Source organism: Drosophila takahashii, chromosome X (assembly GCF_030179915.1).
Source record: "Drosophila takahashii strain IR98-3 E-12201 chromosome X, DtakHiC1v2, whole genome shotgun sequence".
NCBI classification, from domain to species: Eukaryota; Metazoa; Arthropoda; class Insecta; order Diptera; family Drosophilidae; genus Drosophila; species Drosophila takahashii.
Window position 1 is genome coordinate 1230323 of NC_091683.1, and position 26601 is coordinate 1256923.

At 39.2% G+C, this 26601-nt stretch overlaps 1 protein-coding gene and 1 long non-coding RNA gene across 5 annotated transcripts; one reads left to right on the forward strand and one right to left on the reverse strand.

Moving 5' to 3' along the window:
• Positions 1 to 8427: 8427 nt before the first annotated feature.
• Positions 8428 to 26009, reverse strand: LOC138913762 (uncharacterized). 4 transcript variants are annotated; one of them, XR_011419599.1, is made up of 4 exons: positions 25874 to 26009; positions 25573 to 25808; positions 9119 to 9223; positions 8428 to 8961 (listed from the first exon to the last, which is right to left on the reverse strand). It is a non-coding gene; the product is annotated as an uncharacterized lncRNA (long non-coding RNA). The 4 variants fall into 4 exon arrangements; XR_011419597.1 differs by having other exon boundaries at positions 8430 to 8961; positions 9034 to 9223; positions 25573 to 25811; positions 25874 to 25990; XR_011419598.1 differs by having other exon boundaries at positions 8431 to 8961; positions 9034 to 9223; positions 25573 to 25782; positions 25874 to 26005.
• On the forward strand, positions 9816 to 10408 carry LOC108063782 (RNA-binding motif, single-stranded-interacting protein 1). The gene has a single exon (XM_017150990.3). The coding sequence runs from the start codon at positions 9913 to 9915 to the stop codon at positions 10255 to 10257; it is 345 nt and encodes a 114-aa protein (XP_017006479.2). The 5' UTR covers positions 9816 to 9912; the 3' UTR covers positions 10258 to 10408.
• Positions 26010 to 26601: the final 592 nt, after the last annotated feature.

The window sequence follows — 26601 nt, forward strand, 5'->3', positions numbered from 1 at the left end:
CTGTAATCTGTCTTATCTATTCCATTTATCTCTATTTATTACCGAGTCTCTGCTCGCTTTCTACTTGACATTCTTTGGCTGCTTTCGCTGCAGCTTCTTACCCTTTCACCGCATTCTCTGCTTTACCCCTCGATGGCCTTTAATCTGGTTCTTCATCGCTGATAGTTGCGTTCATTCCATTTTAATTCGTTTCTCATATAAAATGTCTTACTTTAAATCCCACCCCCTGAAAATCTCCCAACTCCTCCGGACTCCTTTCACCGCTTTTTCCAGCAGATTTTCCAGCCTCGAGAAACCTCGCTTTTCATTGTATCTGGATGAACTTCTTTACGGTTGCTTCTTCAACTTTTCTGCTCTTATCGCCATCGCAAGCCATCTGCCTCCCCCTGAACCACCCACTTACCACCCCCTGAACCTCCACCCACTTTTGTACCAGCCCCTCTTCGGTTGGCCTTTCATTCGCTTTCATTTCAGCTTGTCTAGCAGCAATCCACTTGAAGGATGCCACAATCTTTCGTCTGCTCCTGCTGATTCTCCTCATCCTGATGCTGATGATGATGCGTCTTCATCCGCGTCCGCATCTTTGTCTTGTCCTTGGTCTTCTTCTTCTTCTCCTTGGTCCTGACCAGAAGCAACCTCAGCATTGTGCACTGGGAAAAACGTTTTTTAAAGAAAAGTCTGATGAGAAAAAAAACAATGATATCCTAATTATAAAGCATAAAAAAATATCGATCTTTCGATATTTTCTAAGAATGGATGTATATCGGAAACATCGATGTTTTTCTAAGGTTTTTATTATAAGGATAATCAAAATAATTCTTTAGATTTTACATTGAAAACATTATCGATTTTATCTTTATCTTAACTTTTCAAGGAACTTTTTCTTAAGTTTTCAAACACTTCTAAGTTTTGCAAGGTTAATTTGGTGTAGTATTTAAACATTTCGAATTAAGCACTTATTTTGCGGGGTGTGCGCTTAAGAATGGCTCGCATTGGCATCAAACCACAACAAATTGCAAAACACATTTCCATGCGACTTACTTACATTTCTTTGTGGCTCCTGCGAGCGAGCTGTCTGAAGTCTGTGCGTCTGTGCTTTGGTTGCCAGTGCTCCAGATCCTTGCGGATCCTGCCATACTGCCATCCAGCCATCCTGCCGCACTTGTCTGCCCCACTTAATGCCTATTTATTGCCCCTTTAATCTGCTGCCTGCGAGGAGAAGGAGGAGGGGTATCGAGGCATTCAAGTGAACGGACGATGCCTGGGAATCGCTTCGCTTCGCCTCGAATTGAATCTTCAGCATTTCGATATGTTCGACAATTTAACAATTATGGTAAGCACCACAGACAAGCTCACATGTGTGTGCACACAAGTGCAAACAATTATCTAATTGATTTTGGTATTACAAAATTTACCAGGAAATTCGATTCGAAATCATTTGAATTAACAGTTAAACGATTGCAACTTTCTGCCAACTAAACACATGCACATCCACGCAAATATCCATTTCGAATAGATGGCAAAAGTTTACAACGAAAAAACGATGCAATTATAGCTTCAGATAAGTTTCTAGTATATTTCTAGTATTAAAATGCATTTTTCATAAGAAACGATGTAATTGAAATATATACTTAACAAACTCCTGCGATTTTCCCAAATCGAATTCTGATTTCCGCAGTTGCAGTTGCAATTCCTCCTTCGATGATTCCGACAATTTCATTAAAATCTTGCACACAACTTAAGTTAGAGGGCGTGGTGGAGTGAGGAGTGAAAAAAAACCAATATCAAATATTTAAGCACTTCAAATTGCTCGTTTGCACTTGCCAAAATAACTACGCAAAATTCAAGACGACGATGGAGATGAAGATGGAGATGGAGACGATGAAGAAGTTCAAGTGGAAGACGCCGAAAAGGAGGTTGGCGTGGCAGGAAGAAGGATATTCGGCGTGTAAACTTCCAGTGGGCTGGCTGCTGGCTTACCGTGAATGCATATTCTTCTCGGGCCAAATTTGGCAATATATTCTCGGCTTTACAGCTGACTAATTTCAAAAGGTTAGCAGGTGAAAATGCATAAAGTTTATAAGCTTTAAAGAAGTTAAGTTATAAGTTTTGCATTTGACTTTCGGGGCCAGAGATCCTTAGGCAGAAATTTGCATTCGCTTGTAGTGGAGGGGTTTTTCCTTAAATTATTTACATCTCTTTTTTTTTGGAAAAGTCATAAAGTCTGCCTGCGGTCACACGCCCATTTTGCAATGGGCACACGTCGGTTCTTCTTTGTGTTGCTGTCAAGTCAACAAAAATGCCATTGCTCTTTTTTTCTCGTCGCTAATCTTTTATTGTCTTGTATTGTCTATTGGCGGAATTGAGCACCCCCGATATAGAATAAACTTTAAAAGTCAATGTATTTTTTTTTAAATAACAATACATATATTTTCCAGTTACATATCTCAGAAGTTGACGGCACTGCGGGTTTTAAGTGGCTGGTGGGGTTAAATAGGTGAAAAGTTGGCTCAAATTTGAGGCCCCCTGCACACGCATGTCACACGAAGGACGAAGGATGCTCTGCTACTGTTTCTGCTTCTGTTTCTGGCTGCTGCTCCTCCTTATCCTTATATATCCTTATCCTTCGGTGGTTGCCAAGCAGTTGACTCTGTTGCTGGCATTATCAAAAATTTAAAGTTTGCCATTATATTATATTTCCTTAAGTTGCAAATTAAAACCCCTCAAGTGCAGCTGGTCTCTGATGGCGTACAAATGCACTGTGAGAATTTTTTTACATTTCTAATTTTATACTTTTTTTGTGTTTTGAAGTGATAACATTTATTTTTTTATTTGCTTAAAATTTATTGACGAACGATTGTAGTTGAGTGAAATATGTTCCTTAAAGTTCGAGATAACCAAGTTCGCCAAGTTGGGATGTTCAGAACAATCCTCGTACACAGAAAAAAATTCTACCATATTTCACATCAATAAAAAGGCGATTTAAAGCATTAGATATTTTATCATATCAGTCATTTCATAGAAATTAGAAATATACCAAAAGTAATATAAAGAAAATACCAAATGTAGTATTTTTGTGAAAAAATAAGAACAAATTATATCAATAACTTGATTTAGCTTTATTTCGTTTTCTAATAGATCTAAGCAGTAGATAATAGAAAACGATAGAACTACAGGTATTTATTTTAAGAATATTATCTTGAATTGGGTTTTTTTTTGCCTGTGCACTGTAAGTGCGTATTATTTAAACATTTCCCGCTGTGTACTTTTAACAACACATATCTCTGCTCCAGCATGGTTTATTTAACAAGAACAAGAACAAGAACAGGACTCAGACTCAGTCGGCTTGAGTTGCAGTCTCCGTCTCCGTCTCAGTCTCAGATGGAGCTAAAGGATCCGAGAGTCCTGCTCGTTGAACTGACCCACTTTCTGGTCTTTGGCTAAGGCAGAGCGTCGCCAGCTAGAAAAGGACGAAGCGAAGCGAAGGAAGCCCCCAAAGAAATCAAATGGAAGAGTTGTGCTGCTACACAAAGCAAAAGGCATCAGGCATCAGGATGAGATGAGCCGACGACGACCAGATGAAATAAAGGCCAGCAGCAGCAGACGATGGCAAAAAAGCCGAACGAGGGACGAACGAAGGCACTCGGCTCTCGGCTGCACAAATGTGAGTGAGAGTGTGAGTGTCAGGATAATGTGAGTGTGCAGTGGCGAGGAGCAATGAGTGGAAGCTCCGCTGCAAGGACTCTGTGGTGAATTTCGCCCTTTCGAACTCTTGCAGAACAGAGTGGAAGGAGCTTCAAGTCAGGTTTAAAACTGATATCGCCAAGTGAACTTTCAAGGATCAAGGAAAACGTAACAAAGATGTCAGGGAATAAACTATAAATTTTATTAAGGATATTAAGGATTTTAAAATGTTATATTAAAAAAAAAATATATGTATTTGATGTATTACTATCTTGTTTAATATTATTTGTAGTCTTAAGGGCATACTTTAGAGAATTTTAATGTTACAAAGCTGACTTATAATATAAATTTTTTTATTTATATAAGGCAAAGTTTCTGGTTGTAATGCCACCATTTATGGTTGGTTTATAAGTTACTCGACTTTTCGTAAAGGAAAGACAACATTTATAAAAAAGTATAGGTACCTAGAAATAAAGAGCACTTTATAATCTTTTTACTTTTTCAATATTTTAAGCTTCGTCGGCTTGACTTCTCCACCCGGTTTTGGTTTCGGATTTGGATTCCAGCGGGGGATGATCCGAGTTGTCTTGCCTTGTCCCCTAACCCCTCTTAGCCCTTACTCTGCCCACTGGCACACGGACATTACAATTGTAGGCATCAGTGTATGCGCTTGTATCTCTTCCTCTGCCCTTAGTGTGTGTGTGCGTATAAATATGGCATTGTGTGCGTGCCAGCGAGTGTGTCTGTGTGCGGCGCGTGTTTGTGTTTCTAAGTTCGTTTGCTGCTGCTTCAGCTTCTGTTCCTCTTGCACTTAAAAAAAATTGCTTACTTAAGTGGTATTTTTAAACCACTTGTAAGTACATTAAACGAAGCTTTAATAAATGAAAATATTAAAGGACTTTTGAATTTAGAACATATTTTAAATATCACAGGTTCTAAAAAATACTTTAAGCAAAAATTTAAAAAAAAAATTTTTTTCCTATGTTTTTTTTTTATTTTATTTTTAGTTCGCATCTTTAAAGTATTTCCAAATTTCGGTTTTTGTTGTAGATTTGTTTGTCAAATCGTTTTGGCTGGCGGTTGAAATTCCTCTTTTCTTTTATAGTCACTTTTTCCCCATTTCCTAACCTTTGAAACCCTTTATTGTCTCCATGTGTCTTTTGACAATTTCTGCCCATTTTAAGCAACCTTTTCGCTGAGCGTACTCCTTGCTAACAACTCAGCGTTAAAGTTTTTGCGGTAATGGCGCTCTGGGACGCCGACGGGTGGACTGATGGACTGTCACGGGGAGGGTGGAAATGGGCGGTACGATGGGATTGTCCCTCGCATTCTAGTATCCCGGCATCCTGGCACTTCGGGCACTTGAAGGAGCAAGAACAGCAGCCCATTAGACGAGTGCGTATTACTTATGTAGCCTGTTAACTTGCCTCTCGATTGTTTGCCCTTTTCCCGCAGCAGCTACAAATATACGTATTCCGTATATATTTTTCTTCTCTTGCCTCCGCTCGTGGAATAATTTTAATTGAAATTACGAAAAAGCAAAATTACACGCCGCCCCCCTAAAAACCCAAAAACCAGCAGCCAAAAGGGCGGTTTATATATATCTATGTCTGGGATAGTAGTAGGGCCTAGTCCATAGACTCTCATCGCGCCTGAATTATCATTTTAAATCATTTTGTGTGCGACCACAAAAGTATGCAAATAAAATGCCGCAATACATTTGTCGGGCCATTTACAGGGTACCACAAAATGGGAGTGACCAGCATATAAGCCACCAATATCCGCTCATGGCGCCGCCGACTGCATATTTGTTTTCTGCGGCAAAAGGGCAAACACTTTGGGATTTCCATTTTTACAATCAAGTGCCGGGCTGCCGAAATTGTTCATTAGAAAATTTTGTAATCGTTCTTTTTGGAATTTTGTATGAATCTATAGTGAATAATATTATTAGGTACGGATAATTTGTTTTTTTATCCTTACTTAATTAAATTTGAAACTTTAAATTCTTTTTATTCTCTTACATATTTTTTAAATATATTTACCTAAACTATTTTGCTTTTTTTTATGGCCTAAGCAAGCCGTTTGTTTAACCATGAACTTCTTCTTCGCATCCTCCATTTGTTTTTTTTTTAGAATACCCGTAGTTCCGTTGGATGTCCGTTAGTACCACTGTCCGTTTTGTCCGTTTGTCCGTTTGTCTGCGCTCTTCCATCTTGTTCTTTGTTTTTATACGGCCGCTTTGTTTTTGTTTTGCTTTTATTATGAAAATTATTTCGTGCATTTCTGGCCTATAAAGCGAGCGAGCCGGGCCGTAAAAAAAGCGGCACTCGGAATGAAAATCGCATGGCAACTAGACCAGGGACCAGAGATCGTTTCACTGCGGAAAAAACGCAAAAAAAAACGAGGGAAAAAGGAACAACTCGAAGCTGAATAGAAAAAATGTATCACAAAATGGAAAGATAAAAATAAAATTAGTTTTAATAAAGTCAAAAAGCCACAGGAAGCGTGCTGCTGGGGAAGATGCCACAATGGAAGTTAAATTTGAAAAGCAAATGAAAGGCAAATGAAATTAAATGTGGGCGATGCGATGGTGAAAAACACACGCAGGAATTAAAAAGGAAAAACTAGGAAAAAATAGCGACGGGGGCACAGGACTGCGGGATATTATTATTAAACAATAGCCCGGCATTATGAATGCGAATTACGTTGTCCTGGCGATGCTAAAAATTATGTGTTTGAGGTTCAGGGCAAAAAACGGCGACAGAGAGCTCTTCATTTTTGATTCACTTTTGTGACTAAAAACTTAATAAATGTGATTTCCACAACTCCCACTGCCAGGAACGAAATGCAATCTCTTAAAAGCAATCAGAGTTGTAACAATAGCTTTTAAATACTAAGAATTGCACAATGTTCATTTAAACTTTAGCCCAAAGCCAATAGCAAAAATGTTATCGAATTTCGAAGCCCAATAAATTGTAAGTTCGGTTCCCAAGAAATGGCAGTCATTTCAAAATACAAAAAGTTTCGCCCAAAGAACAGAGCACCACTCATAAGCAGCTTAAAAAGGCAGAGCATTGGGCAGCAAATGGCAGTCTGTCCTGGCTAGAGAGGAATTTAATTTAAATAGCAGAAAGTATGCCACAAAAACTAAGCGAAAGGGATGGCTAGATTAAAACGAACAGAGCCGACAGAGAAAAAGAACCCCAAAAAGTGTCACGCTTTAAAGACTTTTGTCTCGAATATCCCCAAAGTGATTCTGGGGCCAATCGATAAAGCACAAGTCTCAAGGAGTCTCAAACGATGATTCCCTGATTAAACTTAAAGTGTTTACAGCGAGATTTGGGAATTTTTCCCGATTTTTCCAGGCCTTGAAACACAGAGAGAAAAACACAGGCTACCATTTAATATTAGAGCTCTTTCGATTTTTAAAGCGATTTAATTGATTATTTTGGATTACAAAATCGATTTCTTATTTAGAGAAGCGATGCATCGTTTTAAACTTAATTAAAATCTAAGTTTGTTTTTTCTTCTCCATTTTTTAAGTCGTATTCCTTTTGTTCTTAATTTTTTGTTTGTTTCCTCTTTTATATCGATTTAATCGATCTTTTTAAGAATTAAATCGATAAGAATCGTTTCGCTTACAGTTCATTTCAATATGTATGAAACTCTTTATCACACATCCCATCATCGATTGTCTTTCTGTCTGCCAAATGTGAATGACCGACTTGGAGCGCTTGTTTGAGAGGAACGGTTACGAGTATGAGTTAGTGGATGAGACTAACTAACCGAAGCCTCTGCGGACGGACTGTGGACCCTCTTGTTCACATATTTGTATATAACTAACTAGCTGGGCACACACCGCCGCACACATCAAGTCCATGGAGTGCTCCACAAATAAGGAGGGAGCCATCATTCCGTTAACCGTTGTTGTTTTCCTTTCCATTCGTTTCGTTTTGTTTCGTTACGCCTCTGAGCTCGTAGTTCTGAGTTCTGAGTCTCCCAGCATCCTTTGCGCCCTCCTGCACTCAAAAAATCCCAAATCTTTTATATAAAAAATGCAGTTTGAGATTTATGAGATTTAACAGAAGTTATTAGTGGAGTTAAGTTAGGTTTGAAAGTTCAATTTTTCACCATTTTCGAATGTACAAATTAAAACGACCAAGATTAAAAAGAAATAATGAATATAGACTATCTAATCTTATATCTAATACATCGGATATTATGTAGATATAATGTAGACATAATTCAGATATCGAATATCTTTCTCCAAGTGTAGGCCCATTTTTTCGACGTTCTTCGTGTTATTTCTGGTCTTGTTTACCCAAACTATTCTTGTTTTCCCAAAGCCATTTGTTTTGTGTGTGCGTATGCTTTGTTACACTTCATATTCGCTGGCATTTGTCTATGACGGCAGCGATGTCCAAATTGAATGACCGCCATTCGATTTGGCCTGTGACGGGATCGGGAAGGAGATGTCAGGCTGAAACAGAGTTACCCTAATAAGACACCACTGCCACAACAAGTTCTCAAAAGTCCAGAAAGAAGCTGGAAATGAATAGCACGACAAATCCGCAGCCGTGCCAAAAGCAGTCGACATCATCGTCTAGTCAAGTGTCAGAAGCCGATTACACACGGCGAAATCCCTAACTAGCTGCAGTTTAATGCAGTTAATTTGTATGAAAAGTCGAAACCTAGTACTTTATATTTTTATCAGTATTTTCTGGTATCCTGTAGCATAATCCAGTATTTTTACATTTTATAATGTTTTCCTCCTCTTACCTTTTCATAGAGTAACTTATAGGGTTGCCTAGATATTGCCCCTTGTGAAGATTGCTCCCTTAATGGCCGCCCTGAAATGGGTTTATAATATTTTAGGAAATAAAGTCCATTAAGTTGAATAGTTTCTGCTAATTTCAACATCACATTTTTGTTATAGTGCAGACAAACGAGCACTTGTCTAGCGAACACTATGAAAAATTACGGAGTCTCAGCTGTTTAATCAGCTTTCAGCCCTGGCCTTTTTCGCTCTGTGTACCGTTGAATGGGTGCTTGGCATTTATGGTGTGACTGCTCGGGCAAAAAACTTTGTGCAACAATGGACCGAGTCGAGTTGAGTCCGCAAACTGGGGGCGAGGAGAACGGCCAAGTCCTGGCCATTTTGACTGCAGCACAAGCTGCTCCTGCTCCTGCGATTGTTGGCGGATTTAACGCAGTTCGCTTTATGGCCCGCCAGTTGACTGCCGGAGTCAGGTTTCAGCCTTGTCCGCTGTCGTCCTCCTGCACGGAGAGAAAAATACCAGATGAAAAAGAAGAAATATATAAATGCATAGGGTGAAAACATATCTGTACCTTTGAATGCGACGATAGTGCCGTAAAGAATCAGATATTTGGAATGCTTGGAACAAAAATGCCCTTGGTTGCATCTAGTACTTACTAGTATAATCTAGTAGTTATATATTGTATAGTGTTTGCGTCGCCTTCTAGAATTAATCCATCAGCCTTTCAGATCCAAAATGTTCCGTTGCATTCTTTTAGACACCTTTATAATAGATAATTTTACTAGTATTTTCTAGTATCATGTATTTATTAGTATAATCTAGTATTTTTGTGAATTTAAATGTTTGGAATAAAACTATCGGCCTTTTCAAAACATTTCGTTGCATTCTTCTCGATACCTTTTTATTAGAGATTTCAGCGCAATTGTTTCTCCCAGTGTGATTATGGCTATTGCCGGTGGCCCAAGACGCCGAGGCGATGGCGAATCGGATTGGATCGGAACTGCTTAAGCTGAAACGGCTCTCAGTGGGCATTACGCTCCTCGTCGCCCAGTTCTCGCCGTCAGATGCAGTTAAGTATACAATTATTAATAGCTGCACTGCTACTGCTACTGCTTTTGCTCTCTGGCCCCATTTACTGCTCAAACATGAATCTAAAGCGATTCGAAGCTTTAACCACTTTTGCCTTTTCTCAGATAACATTTCTGGCAATATTCTCCAAAAACCTGAGATCTCAATTAAAAAGCCAATTTTTTATTGCACACTTTGTGAATACCCACCTATTTAATTTTTTTTTAAACTAGGTATTTCTTAATTTGAATAGAAGGATTGCCACCCGATTCCTGTTATTTTCCCAAGCACAACCTTTGGTCAGACTGGCGATTACAAAATCTTTTTCTTTTGATATTCAACGAGAGCCTACGATTCTACGATTATTTATTAAACGTCAATAATGTCTGAAACGGTTATGGCTGGCATTTTACTTGCAAATGGCCCGACTCGCCTGAAGAGCAGGATCCTTGTGCGAAACCTTCCGCCGAATTGCAGCCGCGTAGAGCTGGCTAAAGTGTGCGAATGTTTTGGCAAAATTCTTGGCTCGCGGATCGATGGAACCGAGGGCTTTGTTCAGTTTGCCAGCGAGAGTGAGGCCGAGAACGCCATCGAGGCACTGGACAAATCCTACTTCAAATCGCACCTCCTCGATGTCTCGAATGCAAGCTACCGATCCCAAAAGGAAAGAACCCAAGACCTACCCCTAGCGCTAAGTTTAAAGAGTGCGAATGCGAGGCATCTCTAGAGCGTATTTATGGAGAGAAGGACAAAGACCAGAACCAGTAGACCTCCAGTGCATTTGCGTTCCACTTTGAACATAAGCATTAATTAGCAGATAGTTTCGGCTAATTCCCATAATCGTAAAAATTCGAACAATAATAATAATTCTTAAAACTTTGCCCTCTCGAGTCGAGCCGAGTGTTTGTGTTTTAAACTTTGCCGCTGGTAAGATAGCCATCTCTTTTTTTCCCCTCAGATGAGAGGGCCAGATGCTATCTTTCCTGATCTATGGCGCTGGATGGCCAGGATTCCGGATTCGGGATTGGTTTGGCTTCGCTTTCGGCCCTCGGGCAGCTTGCCCGCTTTATTTGGCTTTCAACTTTTCGGGCCAACTCGCATTATACGCATAATAACGGTCAAATAATTATGGAGATTTTAACGTGCCCCACAGCACAATTGCATTGACAGGAAGTGGAAAATGGGGAAAAGCTGCTCTGCTCTTAGCAAAATGTTGATTATATAAATTTGGACGTAGTTTTAAGTGAAACAGTGAAACCGAAACCTAAACCGAAACCGAAACCCCTGCTCCTCGTCATAACTTAAGTCCGTTCCAAAGCAATTGCTACGTGCTCTGCGCAATGGAATTTTCTCCTTTCGCCCGTTTGCTTTTTTCCGCATTATTTTATTTTACGCTGTGGAGCAAACTTTAACTGCACCGGGCGAAAATAATTAATCTGTTTAGAGGCAAGAAAAATTGTAACAATAGCAGATTAATTTATAGTACGCTTTAACCTTTAAATTTCTATATGTTTTCAAGGTTTAAAGCCTATTTAAAATATAAAATGCAAACGAGGAAGCATTCCTAAAAGGTAAAAAAAATTTTTCTTTAAATCTTTCTCATTTTTACAAGTGCACATACAATATAGTACGTATGTGTGTACGTATGGCTTGGCTATTAAATTTCCAGTTCAATGATTAACGAAATTTATGTTTCGGCTTACGTATAACTAGGCGCTTCTGTGTGTGTGTGTGTGAGTGTCGTTGTGGTGGTGTGCGTGCGTGTGGGTGTGTGGTTGCGTGGATGTAAGTGAGTGCGTGACGCCTTGAAGGTGCCGCTAACGATGCCCCAAGCGGAATGCCGAGTTCATGGGCTACCAGCAAATGCGACTTGCCACTCCTCTAACTAAATTGCCCGAAGCCGATTTATCCCGAAAGCAATATCCTGCAGCAAATATGAGTTATAAATTGGATACATGGGAAAGGAGTTTAGTTTATTAGGATGTTGGAATTAAATTAAATTTTGCGATTCTCGATTAAAGCCGATACCATTTCCTTCATTCAATATGCGCATTGAATAGAAAACTGATTCGATACTCTGTACCTTAAATAGAGTTTTTTAAAGCCCCACGTTGGGCGCCAAATGTTTTATTATATATGTTTTAATACTCTGTAAGCCATCAGTATATATTTATTATTTAATCATCGTATCGGCACAGATAGTTCTCTTAGTTCTCGCCGCATAAACGATAAATGGGAGGTGCGTGCCTTGAAATGAGAGGAACGGAAAGGAAAGGAGGGCTCTGATGGGCAGACATCGGGACAGGACATGGAACGGGACTGGGACTGAGGACCTTCCTGGCTCGAAGGATGCGGCTAGAGATGCGTCGCGACGTGTCGGTGGCTCATTAAATATGGATGTCTTGTACGGAGCAGCTGCGTAGCGAGGTCCTGAGCCCAAGCCATTCAATTAAGGCGCATTTTGTTGCCTCTCTAATCTGTTTGAAATATTGACCATGCGCAAAATGGTGTCAGCCAGCCAGGCCCAAACTGAAACAGAAACTGAAGCTGAAACTGGAAAGGAAAGGAAAAGCTGCTCTCACAGGAGGAGTTGAGTTGAAGTGAAGTTTGGAGTGGATGCAGCAGCAGCGCCAAAGCAAATATGTTCAGGCATGCAAAATAATGAAGTTGAAGCGTAATTAATTTTCAGTTGGTGCTGTGCTAGTGCTTGGCTAGTGCCAAAATGGGTTCAAGATCCCCCCGAGGAACTAGTTCACACATTTAAGGCACACAAAATGCTGGGGGCACTTTTGTGCTTAAAGTGCTCGAACACACAGCATTTACCATGGCTAAATGAAATATTAATGGGCGGTCCATTCAGTTTTGAAATATTATTTATATTCAAAGCTGCCTGCCGCCTGCAAATAGCTATTTGGCATATCTTGGAGCTATTTGCACTTGTCTAATATTCAAAATTGAATCCATTTTAGTTTATAATCAACTCAGTTCTATTTGACGATGGTCTGCTTAATGAATTAAATTAAACGTTTCGGTTTCTTATTTGCTTGGCATGCATTTAAGCACAATTTATTTGCCATTCACAGCAATATATTGTTGTTTTTTGTTTTTTGTGAGCGATAATTATGCAAACTGAACATTAAATAAAGCTTAATATATCTTTCATAATTTTGATTTGCATTATTTATGAACTCTCATAAATGGATTTGCATGAACCAACCTGATGGGCGAAAGAAATAAAAAAAACCCTCAATAGTTGTTGCAAAATCATAAATAAGAAAAACAACAACAATATGTATTTGTTGCAACAGGAATTTATTGATTTATTTGTCATCATTTTTGCCGTATTATTTATAAACTCGCAGTTAAATTGTATGGAATTCGTTTTTAGTGAATTGTCAGCATGATGAAAACAGAAATGCATTTGAAGGAATTCCTTTTTGGGTAAATGCGCTAGTAAGGCATTTCTCAACACAATTTTTTGTGCAGCAGGTATTTTTGATCCTTTATCGAAGGACAACAAAGCATTGTAAAATATACGTTTATTGTAATGCCTTGGCCCCACGTTGGGCGCCAGATGTAATATAGCATTCATTTTAGGCGATAGAAGACTTCTTCAGCTCTAATTGAAAAACAAGCTTATTTTTGCCTTTGCAAAGTGCAAAGTTTCTCCGAGCAATCTGACTTTTGGTATGCGGATTAGCCCAATTTTCTCCGCTTTTCTCTGAGGGAAACTAGTCGTTTTCACCTGGATCGGTGGTGCGTGTGGGATGTCAAGCTGTTCAGTGGACAGAGGCTATAACCCGTTTAAATCTCAGTCCCCTTTCTGCCACGCCCCCCTTTCATCAGTGCTCCTCTTTTTTCGGTTTTGGGCCAGTTGACTTACTTTGTTCAATGCCAAACAAACAGCCAGGAGAGGAGGGACGAGGAGAGGGAAAAGCACAGAGAAAAGGAATTTTCTTGGCAGTAAGTTGAATGTTTTTGCTGCCGGACGGGGTCCAGTGCATTGTGTGTGCAACAAAAAAAAAAAAGAAAGGAAAAAAGCCTGGCGACTTCATATAGCAACTAAGAGAGAGTCTGGCCATATACTATGTCCAGTATATGTATTAGGCAAATTAGGGTGGACCAACAGATATAAAAGAGAAAAGAGAGAAGAATGGGTAATATATTAATAATAAGGAATTTACATATAGACAAACTCGAAATGTTTTCTCTTTTTTTAACCTACAAAAAAAACTTTTATTTATATCTTTTAAATCTTTTCCATTAATTTCTCCTATTGTCGTTACTTAAACAAGGACTTTTCAAAAAAAATATTCAAAATATTTAGGGCACACTTGTAAATGTTTTCTTTTTTTTAACCTCCAAAAAAACTTTTTTTTTATTTCAAAAACTTGAAATAAGTTAGGCAATTAATACCGCTTGTGTTAAAAATCGTAGCCACCCTTTGATATGTATATGAACGTATGTATATATATAAACTTTTACACAGATATATATATATATATGTGCTGGGTTGGGTGCACATAAAAAGCCGTTTTTCTATGTCAGCTGCATTTCGGTGTGTGTTACAGTTTGGCGATGCGATGCGATGAAGGGCAGAGGGCGGAGGGTGAGAGGCGGTGCAGGTCAGAGGTCGGGGTGGAGATTGAGGTGCTCCGTGACACCGACGACCCCCAGAAAATGCCGGGGAAATCCCCATCCCTCTCCTCCCACCGGCCAACCCACAAAACGGACGACAAACCGAATTCGTTGTCGTTGTCGCGATAGGAAAAGCTTTTTTCAATTGTTTCCGTTTCGAGGTCATGACAAATGCATTCTCTTTATTTCTTCTCTCCAGCTTGTTGTTTCTTTTTTTGTTATATCTCTTGCGCAGATTTTTGAGGCAAACAAGCGACAGGCGGCAATGAACTATAACCCCGACCCGAACGCCCCCCAATATGCCACGCCCACCCCGTGTATATGTATATGTACGCTATATGCTATATGTCACTTTTTGTCTTTAATGTCGAGACCTCAATAAAAATTGCTTACCTTTTTGAAGAGACAACGGAATAAAGAGGAAAACGGAGAAACAAAACCGAGGGAAAGCAGGTGAAAGCAAGGGGTCGTGGGTGGTGGGTAGAAAATGGGAGAATGGGATGAGATGAGATGACAACAATGCGTAATAAAACCAACAAGCGTGCAGCAAAAAGCAACAAACAATAACTCCCAACGGGCTCCATTAAAAAGTCGACAGCCGAATGCCCTCGAAAGACTAGGCTAAAAAAGGCAAGAAGTCGATGTATTAGATGATATACAACTCTGAACCATTAACAGAAAAAATCCAAAAATAATATTACTGACTTGATGGATTTTTAATGAATTATTAGCTTTGTAATTTAATTCTAAAGGTAAAATCTTTTTATAAAGTGAAAGGAAAATATGTTTTTTTTCCTTGGAAGAAAAACAGCAATGAAGACACAAAGTTTTCCCCCTTTTTCATTTTGCATGCGATAAGTATGCAACGAAAACTTAAACTCGGCCAAATGAAGCGACAAGGCAAGTGATTTGCATTTGCATTTGGACCCTCAGCCATCGATGATGGGCATCAAAGCACGTCCTTTCGGGTGTCTGGAAATCAAAGAGTTCCTCCCCTCCGCAATCGCCGCTGTCGATGAGTCGGAAAGTTTCCCCCAAATCATTCAGCTGCCCTCCTGCATTTTTGTTCAGCTTCACGGCAAGAAACTATTCTCAAGAAACTCTTAAATGATTATTTATAAAAGGAAGAAAACTTTAAATATGACGGCTTTGTTATTATGGAATTTATTTAATACCTTTTTGATTTCATTTTGATATGATACGATATGATATAATATGAATATTTAATTGATATGTTTGAATCATAAATTTGACAATAATCATATTGGGTTATTAACCATAGGTTTTTTTTTGAATTCATGAAACATATAATTTGATAAAATATATATATATATATATATATATATATATAGATATGTTTGAATCATAAATTTGACATTAATCATATCAGATTGATACGAAATAAGGTATTTTTTCTTCTGTGCTGTAATGTGCAACATTTTTGCCCGGTGTTTGTAGCTGAAATGCTCGACTAAATCGCAGTGACTGCTGCTCTGTTGTTGCTAAGCTGCTGACTGCTTTTCCCCCTCCCCCTCCCCTTGTAGCTTTCCCGCAGCTTTTCCTTCGCTGAATTTTCCCGCACTCGTGCAAATGTGCTTTGACTTTGGCTCTTTTTCTTCGAGTGGGGAAGCGCGCTGCTACTGCGGCTGGCAGTCGTAAAAAAATGTAGTTTATATTCAAAATAAATGAGGTTGACTTTATTTACGCGCTTATGCTTTTTATGCTCTTTCCAGCGACAGCAGCAACAACAACATGCCGGTGCAGAATGAAAATGAAATCATCGCAGCAGCGCAAATCAGTTAAATGCCTGTGGCCACAGCGGGGGTGGAAAATCGAGGGGGCGGCGATGGGGAAAATTTCTGGGAGGGGGTGGCGACTTTGGGTTTAACGGTAACCGTGTTGTAAGTAAGTGATTCGATGCGGCCGTTGTTGCAACAACTGCAAATCACCGCGCTGATAATTATTTTTGTGTGTGCGGGCCCAATTCCCAAAAAGACCCCCGCTACGCCCTCCCCCCCCCTCTCGCAGGCACGCCCATTTCCGCCCAATATTTGTATAGCCGCAAAGTTATGTCGCCATTGTTGTTGTTGCCTTGTTGCCGCTGACCGACAAAATTTTCACCCAGCATTTCCCACAGTTTTTCCTACATGTATACCAAAATATATACATTTACCATCTTTTTCCCCCCACTTTCGCGCCTCACTTATTTTCACAACCTTTAAAGGGTATTTTAATTGGGATATGAGGGCCATGCTAAATTTCGAAGAGAATTATAATGATTAGACATCGGATTATAAGCAAAAAATTTATTTTAAGACAATTCTTCTTGAAAATTCAAGATAAAATTTGTGTCAAAATTTATAATTTAAATTGAAGCGTAATTAAATTTGGATTTTTTACAAAATAATTTTTTTTGGGTAGTTTTTGTAGTAGTTTTTGGCATATAATCCGATATTATAATGATACATATTTTTGGGTATTGTGTTTTAAAGTTATACTGTATTTTCTAGAAGTAAGACCAAATTAAATTATACAAAAACTGTTTCATCCACAAAAGCTTTAATAGAAATGCTCAACAGCTAAGCACACAAAATGAAATTCAGCCTTTTTGTGCGAGAATTACAATTTAGGCTACTACTTTCACCACTCTTTGTATATAGAATGCCAAATAATTTGCAGGGGAAATTCGCGCAGCCAAAAGGGTACTTCAAAGTTTGCTCTCCAACACTGCGCACTTTCTTTTTTTTGTCTATTTTTCGAAAATTAATAGTGGGCAAAGTGTGTAACGTTTTGTCATTGTCCAGAGTCGTGGGTTGCTTTTTTTGGATAAAATTGAAAGGGTTTTCGGGATCCCTGCATTGTTCTGGCCGCTGGCTGCTGTTGTTTCTGTTGCCGTTTTCACATGGTTTTCCCTTCTTTTTTTTGGCGGGGGGTTTTCCGCTTTTATTTTTACTGCCTTGCGCCGGACGCATTTGTTTGTGATTAAACCGAGCTTCGGTTTTGTTTAGTTTTTGCGGTGGGCGTGGCATGCAGATAATGTTGTTTATCCAGCCGAGTCGGTTGCAGGCATCAAATGGATTGCCGCTGCCTTTTTTCCCCATGCTGCTGATGACACTGCTTTGCTGTGCTGCTCAGTGAACACTGTGCAAAAAACATACCATAAAAATTTATACTTTTTTTCCAGCAAAAAAAAGCCAAAATAAATGTACAAGTATATACTGCATTATTTCCGAATTTCTCTTTTTTTTAAGTCTTAATGTACAAGCGTTTGGCTTCCAGTTGATTTAATTAAACTTTTGATTAAAATGTTTAAAAACATTATTAAATAGTAGTTATTTTATTAGGGGAATGATTTATGTCTTTCATAAATATCTATCTATATCCTAATAAGTAAAGTATATATCTGAAAACTTGAATTGAAATTTAAAATTCATGGTTTTCTTTGTAAAATCACATACATTTTTTAAGTGACTCTACATCCGCTGGGTGACTTGAAGTCCGAGTGCTCCATCCAGTTTCCAGTTTCTGTTTCTGTCCAATGTCAGTGCATTTTCCTGCTTGCAGTCAGTCATTAGGCAATTAGCAGTGGAAAATGGGAAATGGAAAGGCCAAAAGGGAGGGAGACTGCGACTGCAATGGAAATGCTAATGGCTGCGTGGCCAGTTGGCTTGGAGGCTTGTAGGAGGCATTTGGGGAATGCGAATCAATCATGGATCCATCATCGTGCGTTGGCCACGAAGGATAACTCAACTGAACGGCTGTCCACCTGCGGGCCTTGGCCATATGCAATATAGAATATGCAGTTTGGAAATTTGGCCCACACCGCTGTGTCTTCTTCGTCATCAATCAATCAATCAGCCAGGAGCCACCTTGAGCCCATTAAGGGATATCCTTTCATCAAGAGATTAAGGTGGGCATAATCCAGTGTGGGAGATTTCTGAACAAATTTGTTGTTGCATACTTTTTGGATATCACATTTCTTTTAAGGTTTTCCTTACTTTACTTTTACTTTTTACTTTTTAAATATCACATTTCCTTGTACTTTTTACCACAATGGGGAGGGATATATCCTCTTTATAAATTTACAAGCTATATTTTTATATTCCCTTTTCCCGCTTAATATCAATCATATCATAAATCCAACGTCGCCATCAATTTAAAACGCCAATCGCTGGGCAATTGTATTCGCAATCAAATAAACAATTCAATTAGTGAATCAAACACTCGACAAATCAATCAAGGGCTCCACTCACTCAATCGCGTGGTCTGACCGAAAACCAAAGCCAATTAAAATTATTTGGCCATCAATCAAAATGTCACCAATCGCAGCTTCAGTTTAAGTTGCCCGTATCCCGTATCTCGTATCCTTATACCCTTGCACACTTCGACCCCTTCGATGTCATCGGCATCAATTAGTCAATGCCCAATGCCCCCTCTACCGAATATCCATCGTCCTCATCATCAACTGCAGGATGAAGAAAAGCGCTGGCTGCACTGAGCTAAAAAGCAGTTGTTATAACTAAATATATATTTAAAATACAGAAACCACTGGGGTTTTAAAAACTCTTTTAAATATAAAATAAATGTCTAAAAGTATGCAATGAATAATGGATAGTCGTCTTTCAAGATGAATTCAAGGCACTTTTGAGTTTAAAATATATTGTTGCATACTTTTATTAGCAATATGTTTTATTTTGATTAATATTTAAATCCACATGAGTTAAGTGATATTTAATACATTTTCTTTGTAAAGAAATATAGAAAATATAGATGCTTTAATTTTAATTAAAATTTAATTAGCTGCACTCCTTGCTAATTTATTTTTAAGTCCTCTATTTTTTTACTTAATCAATTGGTGTATAACCCATTTATGTTAATTAATTTTTCCATTTTCAAACTTTTTTTTTTTTGTTCAATGTTCTGCTGCTGCTGATTTGGCATCCCCCATCTATTTCAATCTTTGACCTCTGAATTTCGAACTGCGACCTCTGGCCCGAAATCCAGGCAATCGTCGCATCGTCATCGCAATCCCGAAAAACCCAATCTGCCCCATTAGCCGTATAGCCCATAAGCCATAACCAGCAATCCGTAGCCCAAAATCCCAGTAACCCGTAGCCCGTAGTCCATAGTTCGTAAGCCGTAACCCAGTTTCAATTGAACGCATTTTCACATGCCATTGCACGGAGCCTTTACTCTTTCCTCCCTTTTTTCGGAGGGCATTTAACATGCATGTGCGGTGGGTTGAAGGGGGGGTTAGGGGGTCAGGGGTCAAGCCCCCATTTTATGCCCGCCCATCTGACGACTTGGCTTATTATTTTTTGTGGCCAAGGCAATAACCGAACCAAATTGAAATCAAACACAGGCACGCACATCAGAAATCATCATCAGACACTCGCACACACTCAGAACCATACAGGAGCGGTCAATTCTATAGTTCAAGTGTTGCTTTATTTGTTTGAAGATAAATTTAAAAAATTTAAATTTAAAAAAAAGAAACACTGTTAACTGTAAGTTTCTCGATTTCAAGAAGAACTATTCTAGGTTTTAAGAAGAACGCTCTCGTTTCCAAGATTCAATCTTTCTTGATTTTAATTAAAATACTCTCTCATTTCAAGACCAAATTATTCTTCTTTTCAAGTGCTATTTCATCTTGACACTTCTTCTTAAAAAAGTGAGAAAAGAAATACTGAAATCAAGCAGATTTTCTCTTGATTTTTTCGTTCTTTAGCACATGTTTTGTCTTTTTTATGGGATTAGAATCTCAAGGCTCTTAATTCCAAATTCTAACTTTTCAATTTCATAATGTTCTTATTAATTCGAACCCAGGTGTATATATTTTTGGAAGCTGGGACGACGATTTGATGCCTGACTTTACGAGGCGACTTTAATTGCTTGGGCCTTGCAATCAAACGCGACCGAAAGCGCCATCAAATCGCGCGGAAAACGCGCGCGCGCTTCTAAAATCGCACCTTAATCGCTGAATGCCAGAAATGGGCGGGGGCTTCAAAGTGGGCGTGTTGAGGGGGCGGGGGGATTCGAGGGGTGGTATTTTGGGAGGGTACTCGCTGCATGAGTTTTAAGTGCGACGCCGATGCGTTAACAAATGTTCTACATTCTGCTGATCCGCGGTTTATGCACCAAATAGTTCCCGGACTTTTAAAGATTGCCATTTTAAGGGCCGAATAACTTTGTTATTCAATACAGGAAGGCTGCTCGACCGTTAGCTCTAATATAATAATGGTCCTACAAGCCGGATTAAAGTGAAAACAAGCAGTGCAAGCAAATCCTGTCCACATTATCCCCCGAAAAACAACGCATAAACGCATTAATCTGTCCCTGGCATTTCACCCCATCTCCATCTCGGTCGACGGTGGCCAGAACGAACGGGAGGGAAAGTGTGCTGTAAGCTGTAAGCTGCACTTTGTAAAAGTGTTTTGCCCATTTACAAGCCACTGAGCAGCGCAAGCAGTGCAAAAGGACGTTGGCAGAGGCGTCGGCACTTGCGCTGATTTTTATGCGATGTTGTTTGATGTCGCCGATGCCAAAACCGGGGGGAAAATCTCCTTTCTGTTACATTTTTGCTAGCTGCTTTGTCAATCAGCGTTGGCAAATGGGCGTGGCAGCAAAAAAAAAACAGAAAGGGGTGCGTCACTTTTACAAGTGTTGTTTGCCGTACGTCTACTGATTTTGTTGCTGTCGCCGCACTGCTTGCCTGAACTGCACTCCGAAAAAAAATAGATAAATCGTCAAAGAAAATAGTTTTGTCCTATAAGTTAACTTGAGAAACTTAAGTGTATGAGTATTTATCTTTCCTTGCTTTTGTTTTCCATGTATTCTTCATCAACCCCTTTCTCTACGACTTTTAAATATAAGAAATTTACACATACGAACGTTTTTTTCCGCTAAGACTCACTAAATAGTTACAATTATTCGCAGACACTTAAGCTACATTTTCATTTTGTTGCCAAACTCATAAAAATTACAGGGCTACTAAAAACTACAAAGTTACCACCGGAAAAATTACGTTTTTCGAGTGTGTTGTTGGTGCTGCCAACGTTGCAACATTGCCAGAACTGCACACGCAGCAACCCCTCCCCCTTTTACCATCCAAAACCCCTACCAAATTCACCCAACCCCAACCCCCAACCCCCGAACCACCCCCGCAAGATATATGTTGACAGCTTGTGAAAATATGAGCAGCATTTTGCTGCTGCCAGCCAAATGTGTTGAAAAATTGAAAAATATTTCGCCATCGATGCGCTAAAATATGGTTCCCCTCACTACCCCAACCCCCTTTCCACGCCCCTGAATCGAAAGCAAATCGCTGGCAAAATGCAAAGAGGTTTGTGGGCAAAAATGGGGGAAAGGCGGGTGGAGCAAGGTTTTCTATGCCGAAAAGTTTTTGGCTTCGTGCCAAAAGACGGAGGAGCCAAGGAAATGGGCAGCATGTCCTGCCCTGCATTTACACTGAAAAAAACGGGCTCTATAAAGAATAAACGATTTTCGATGTATTATTTACATTTCAAAAATAGTTTTATGTTCCTTCTTTGAAAAGACTCTAGATATTATATCATATTCTATCTCTCTCCGCTGAAAAATGAAAGTAAATTTGGTATTCAAGAGGTATGCAACAAAAATTTGTTCTAGAAACCTCCCCCCGCAACCAAATTCTGTATCCGCCACTGGCTTAAAACCAGTACCAAAGCACTCTGTGGATTTTTCCAGTGTACCCCCTGCCCGTTCGCCAGACTCCTCTTCCTGTTTATGTCTTCTTGCGGCGTTTACTTTTGTCGGAAGCTTTTGTTATTTTTACAGAGGCTCCGAAAAGGAGGAGAAGGGAGTTCAGGGGCAGCACAACGACCCAACGCGGCTTTTACTTTGATTAACTGACGAGCGGCAGGCAATTGGCACAATTGAAGAGGAAAATGGGGAGAGAGGAGGAAAAGATGGGCGTGGGAGGTCCAGTCATTGTTGTTGATTTAGGATAACGCCAGCCAGCGGCAAAAGGTTAACAAAAATTTATCTTTTCATGGCCAATGGGGTGGGCAAACGCAAACCAAAGCAAAGCATTACGAAAAAAAAACAGAAAATAAAGATGAGCAACTGAAAATTTGCCTCTTTTTGGCGGCCATTTTAAACGAGTGGAGAGTGGGGAGATCTGGTGATTGTTCTCAATTTCCCTTTTCATTGAGTCCAAGGAGTGGAAAATTTGAGCAGGCGATGCAAGGGGATCACTAAAATTTCAGCTTGAAATGTATCCAAGTGTTTCCGTTTCCACAGCAAAAAATCAGGTGTACTCTGTGATTAATAAATTTTCATTTTATTTGCATGTCTTTCAGTTAAAAGTTAGACGTTTCCGACCCTATAAAATATATGTATTATTAATTTGCCTCATTAGACGAGTAGATATAGCCATGTCCGTCCGTCCGACCATCTGTCCGTTTACTGTCCGTTCATCTATCTGTTCATCTGTCCGTCCGTCTGTCCGTCCGTCTATTCGTTTCTACGCAAACTAGTTTAAAATTAAATTACATATATATTCATAATATATCTAAATGAAGAATCCCCATAATATACATTAATTTAGCTTTTTAAAATATTTATAGCCATTCTGATTAACGATTATTATTCCCTCTGTGTTGTTACCAACGCACAAAAAACATTGGTGAAGGGGAAAAGGCGGCTCGCAAGCCAGCAACTTGTTAACTTTGCTTTTTATTTTGACAACTCTCCACCCCTCGAATTTATCTGCGAATCTCCGGTTAGCAGCTGTTGCGGCCCATAAGCAAATGTTTCGCACTCTTGCCCAAGGACGAGAGTATTCCTGCTCCTTCTGGTGGCCACATTTCCTTTATTTATGGTTCGGGCCAAAAAGGCGCCATTTTCATAAAAGTGGGTGGGGGTTATGGGTGTGTGGGTGTGGGTGTGGGTAGGTGGTGTGTGATTAAGGCCGGAATGCGCAAAAACCCAGGAAAAACCCCCTCTCCAGATCCCAACATCCTCCACTTTGCTCCCATTTCAATTGAATTGAATCGAATTTAATGCATTTAATACCAACACAAACGCACGCACACATATATGCATCGGTGTGCCCGCTTGTGTATGTGTGTTTTTCCTAATAGGGTAATATTATTTTTCGACTGCACAGTGGGTATAAACAATAAAATATAGATAAAACAGCAAAAAAAAAAGGGAAAAGTATATTTTTGTATCCAAAAATATTTAATATCTACTGATTTTTAATAATTTTGATACCCTATCCAAAAAAAAACTACAAATATCACAATAGGTGTCTAAAAGTATGCAACAATATATGTTTAACCCAAAACGGTTATCCAGCTATTTATATTATTTTTTAATACATTTACTTGATCACACGAAACGATGTTATTAACAAAAATAATATACGTTCAACACAAAAGCACTATCATTTATTCAAAAAGTTTTGTGTGTGCGATTTTTCATAATATACAAAATTATCCGCTTATTGGCGGGGATTCTGTATTGAAATTCGATAACACATTGTTGTCCTGCAGGACAACAATATTATTAAAAACATTGTGCAACAGTTTCTAGCTAAAATACGTAAAAGTTTCCATGGCAGTTCGGTGCACAATCGATTACTTTGTTCCATCATTATCCATTATCCATGGTGCACGGTGGAATAATAATAATAATACCCAACATCGATGATAGCACCGAGAACTGCGAAAACAACAACAACAACAAATAAACAAAGCATAGAGCAAATATCAATAATCTATTTTATATTAAAGTTTATTATTTTCCACGCACACAAAAAAAGTGCCAGCGAATTTGTTTACACTTTTTAGAGAGAGAGAGAGAGAGGAAAACAAAGCGAAATGGAAATTCATTTGAATTTGGCCACCAGGACACCAAAACACCAGGACAGCACCTGCTACACTCGTCAGCACCTCGTCCAAGGACACCCACATTCTGCCATTCCACCATGAGCTTCGTTTATAAATATTTAAGTGCTGCAAGCAAACTTTTGGTCCACAAGGAAGGAGGACGGGGGAAAACAGCTTAAGCTAAGTAACGCGCCCGTTTTGAGCTGGGCCAACAAGCCAACCCCGCCCCCCAAATACCGCCCTTCTTCCTGTCGATGCACAGAGAAAAATGGGGTGCTAGAAGCGCCATCTTGGCATAATACGCAAGGTTCATACTAAATTTCCAGTTATTATACATTTTCTAAGGGTTAAGCTAACCGGACATTGAGAAATCGGCCCGGATTTTTTTTTATTATATTTTTAAAAGACATGGCAACTCTTAGCATACAAAGTACATATAGTTCTAACTTATTTTCCAGTTAAAATATTTTTCTAAGGGTTGTTTTTTCATACTCTATTTTTAAAAGTCATGGCAACCTGTAGTAGACTCAATTACAAATACTCAAGATCACAGAACCTCAATGGAATTTGAATATTTTCAAAACCTTTTCCCCATTATTCGTTCATCTTTCCTCCCTGTCATTTTCCTTTGAGTGACATCCTTTTGTGCAGTTTTTTCCCCTGTGCAATCACTTTGGGCATGTGTTAATGAAAAGTTTCATGGGAGCTTCAGCTTCAGTCGGGTCTCAGTTTACAATTTGAGGCAACAAGAAGCATAAGCCATGTCTGGTTTCCACTGGAACTAGAACGGCAAAATGGGAACCGAGTCTGTCGGGGGAGAGGAGGTCAGAAATCTGGACTGGGGCTCATTATCAATGGCATTTAGGACTTTGCTGGCATGGCAACTCCTCTCGTCTCTTTATATACGGATCATCGTGTGTATGTCCCATTCCCATTCGCAGTTCCAGTTCCATTCCAAAGGCATTCAGTCTTCATATGGCCATCGGGCTCATCAGAAGATGACAAATTGAATTTGAGGACAAATGCTAAGGAGCATGCGACTTGCTCTTCAATTTGGTTTTCATTCGTTTCGTTTGGTCTTATAAACACGGTTCTCAAGAGGGTAAACACAGGGTATGTTATATTTAAAGCCATTTGAATATAGTCTATATAATATACAAAGAAGAATAGACGTGTGCCCAATGCAAAATATGCGTGTGACCGCAGGCATTCTATGTGCACCCCTGACCTAAAATATTTCATGTACACCTAAAGTTCTTAGACAGAGAAAAAGTCAAGGATTATTCCCAAGATTATTTATATAATCATTTAACTAGCAACTGGGATGCCAGTCTCCCAAAAAAACAAGAGCTCCTGCAGTCCAAACAATAAAGAGAAATCACAATAGCCACTTAACAGAATAAAATAAGCCTTTAAATGCCAAGCTCAAGATACCTGTTTTTTGTCGTCCCCACTTTATTCCCCCCATTGTCATTGTCGTGTTGACTTGTCCGAATCCGAATCCGAATCAAATGGAATTATTTACGACTTACGACTTAAGCAGCAGTAAATGCCAGGTATCTGTATCTAGATTCGTCTTTCGTCTCGTCTCGTCTCCAGAGTGCAGCTCTGGTCGGAACTTTAGAAAAAGCTGGAGCTGCTCGTTTTGTCACACTAATTGCAAGAGTTTCGGCCAAATATTTCTTTCTTCTGCTTTCCCCGCCTTTTCGGAGATGCCTTTTCGCATTTCTCTAGTCTGCTGGCTGCTGGGTGTCATGTGCACAAATTGCTGCTTATTAATGTCAGAAATTTCTAATTGCAATTTCTGCATACAAATTGCTTCAACTAACTTACCCGACAAACCAGAGCCACAGCAGCAGCGGCCATGAAATATTTGGACTAATTCCGACAATAAATTTTGATTATTTGTGTGCCGGTTAGCCAGGAGAAATCGGGGTAAATATCGGGTTAGGATATTTATCTGGCACAAGCAGACATGGCAGGCTGACTCGAAAACTGGCCCCCGGAAATTGGAATTAACACAATTTCTTTGCCACAATCATTTGAGATATTTGTGACCACAAGATATTTGTATGTAGGTAAGAGGATTTTAATGCAAATGAGTGGAAAATTAAATCACGTGAACCTGTTGACTAGAAGTGACATTTCCACAAATCATTTTCATAATATGCAAAGTATTTTTACTTATCATCCAACTTTATTCAATTTTTAGACCATCACTGCCAGAGATTATACCATAAACCATATAACTATATCTTTATAATGCATAGTCATAGATAATATTTTAGTAGCTAGTAAATATGGTAAATTATTTTATTTTATATTAACAAAAAGCCGATATGATTAATGTCAAATTAAGAACGTTTGCTTGATGAGTTCATGCTCTGTCAACTACTTATTTTATGTTTTTATTGCGAGCTGATCGAAGAATTTGGAGGATTGTGCTGGTTTGGCTTAAAGCTGACATAGCCTAGCCTTTGCCTCCCCCAAAAAATCGGAACAAACAAATTTCCTTTGCCATAATCAAGCTGAACGAAAAGGAAATTTGCATATTTGCACAC

Excerpts from the sequence above, each read along its gene's own strand:
- LOC108063782 (XM_017150990.3), top strand. The coding sequence starts at position 9,913 with ATGTCTGAAACGGTTATGGCTGGCATTTTACTTGCAAATGGCCCGACT.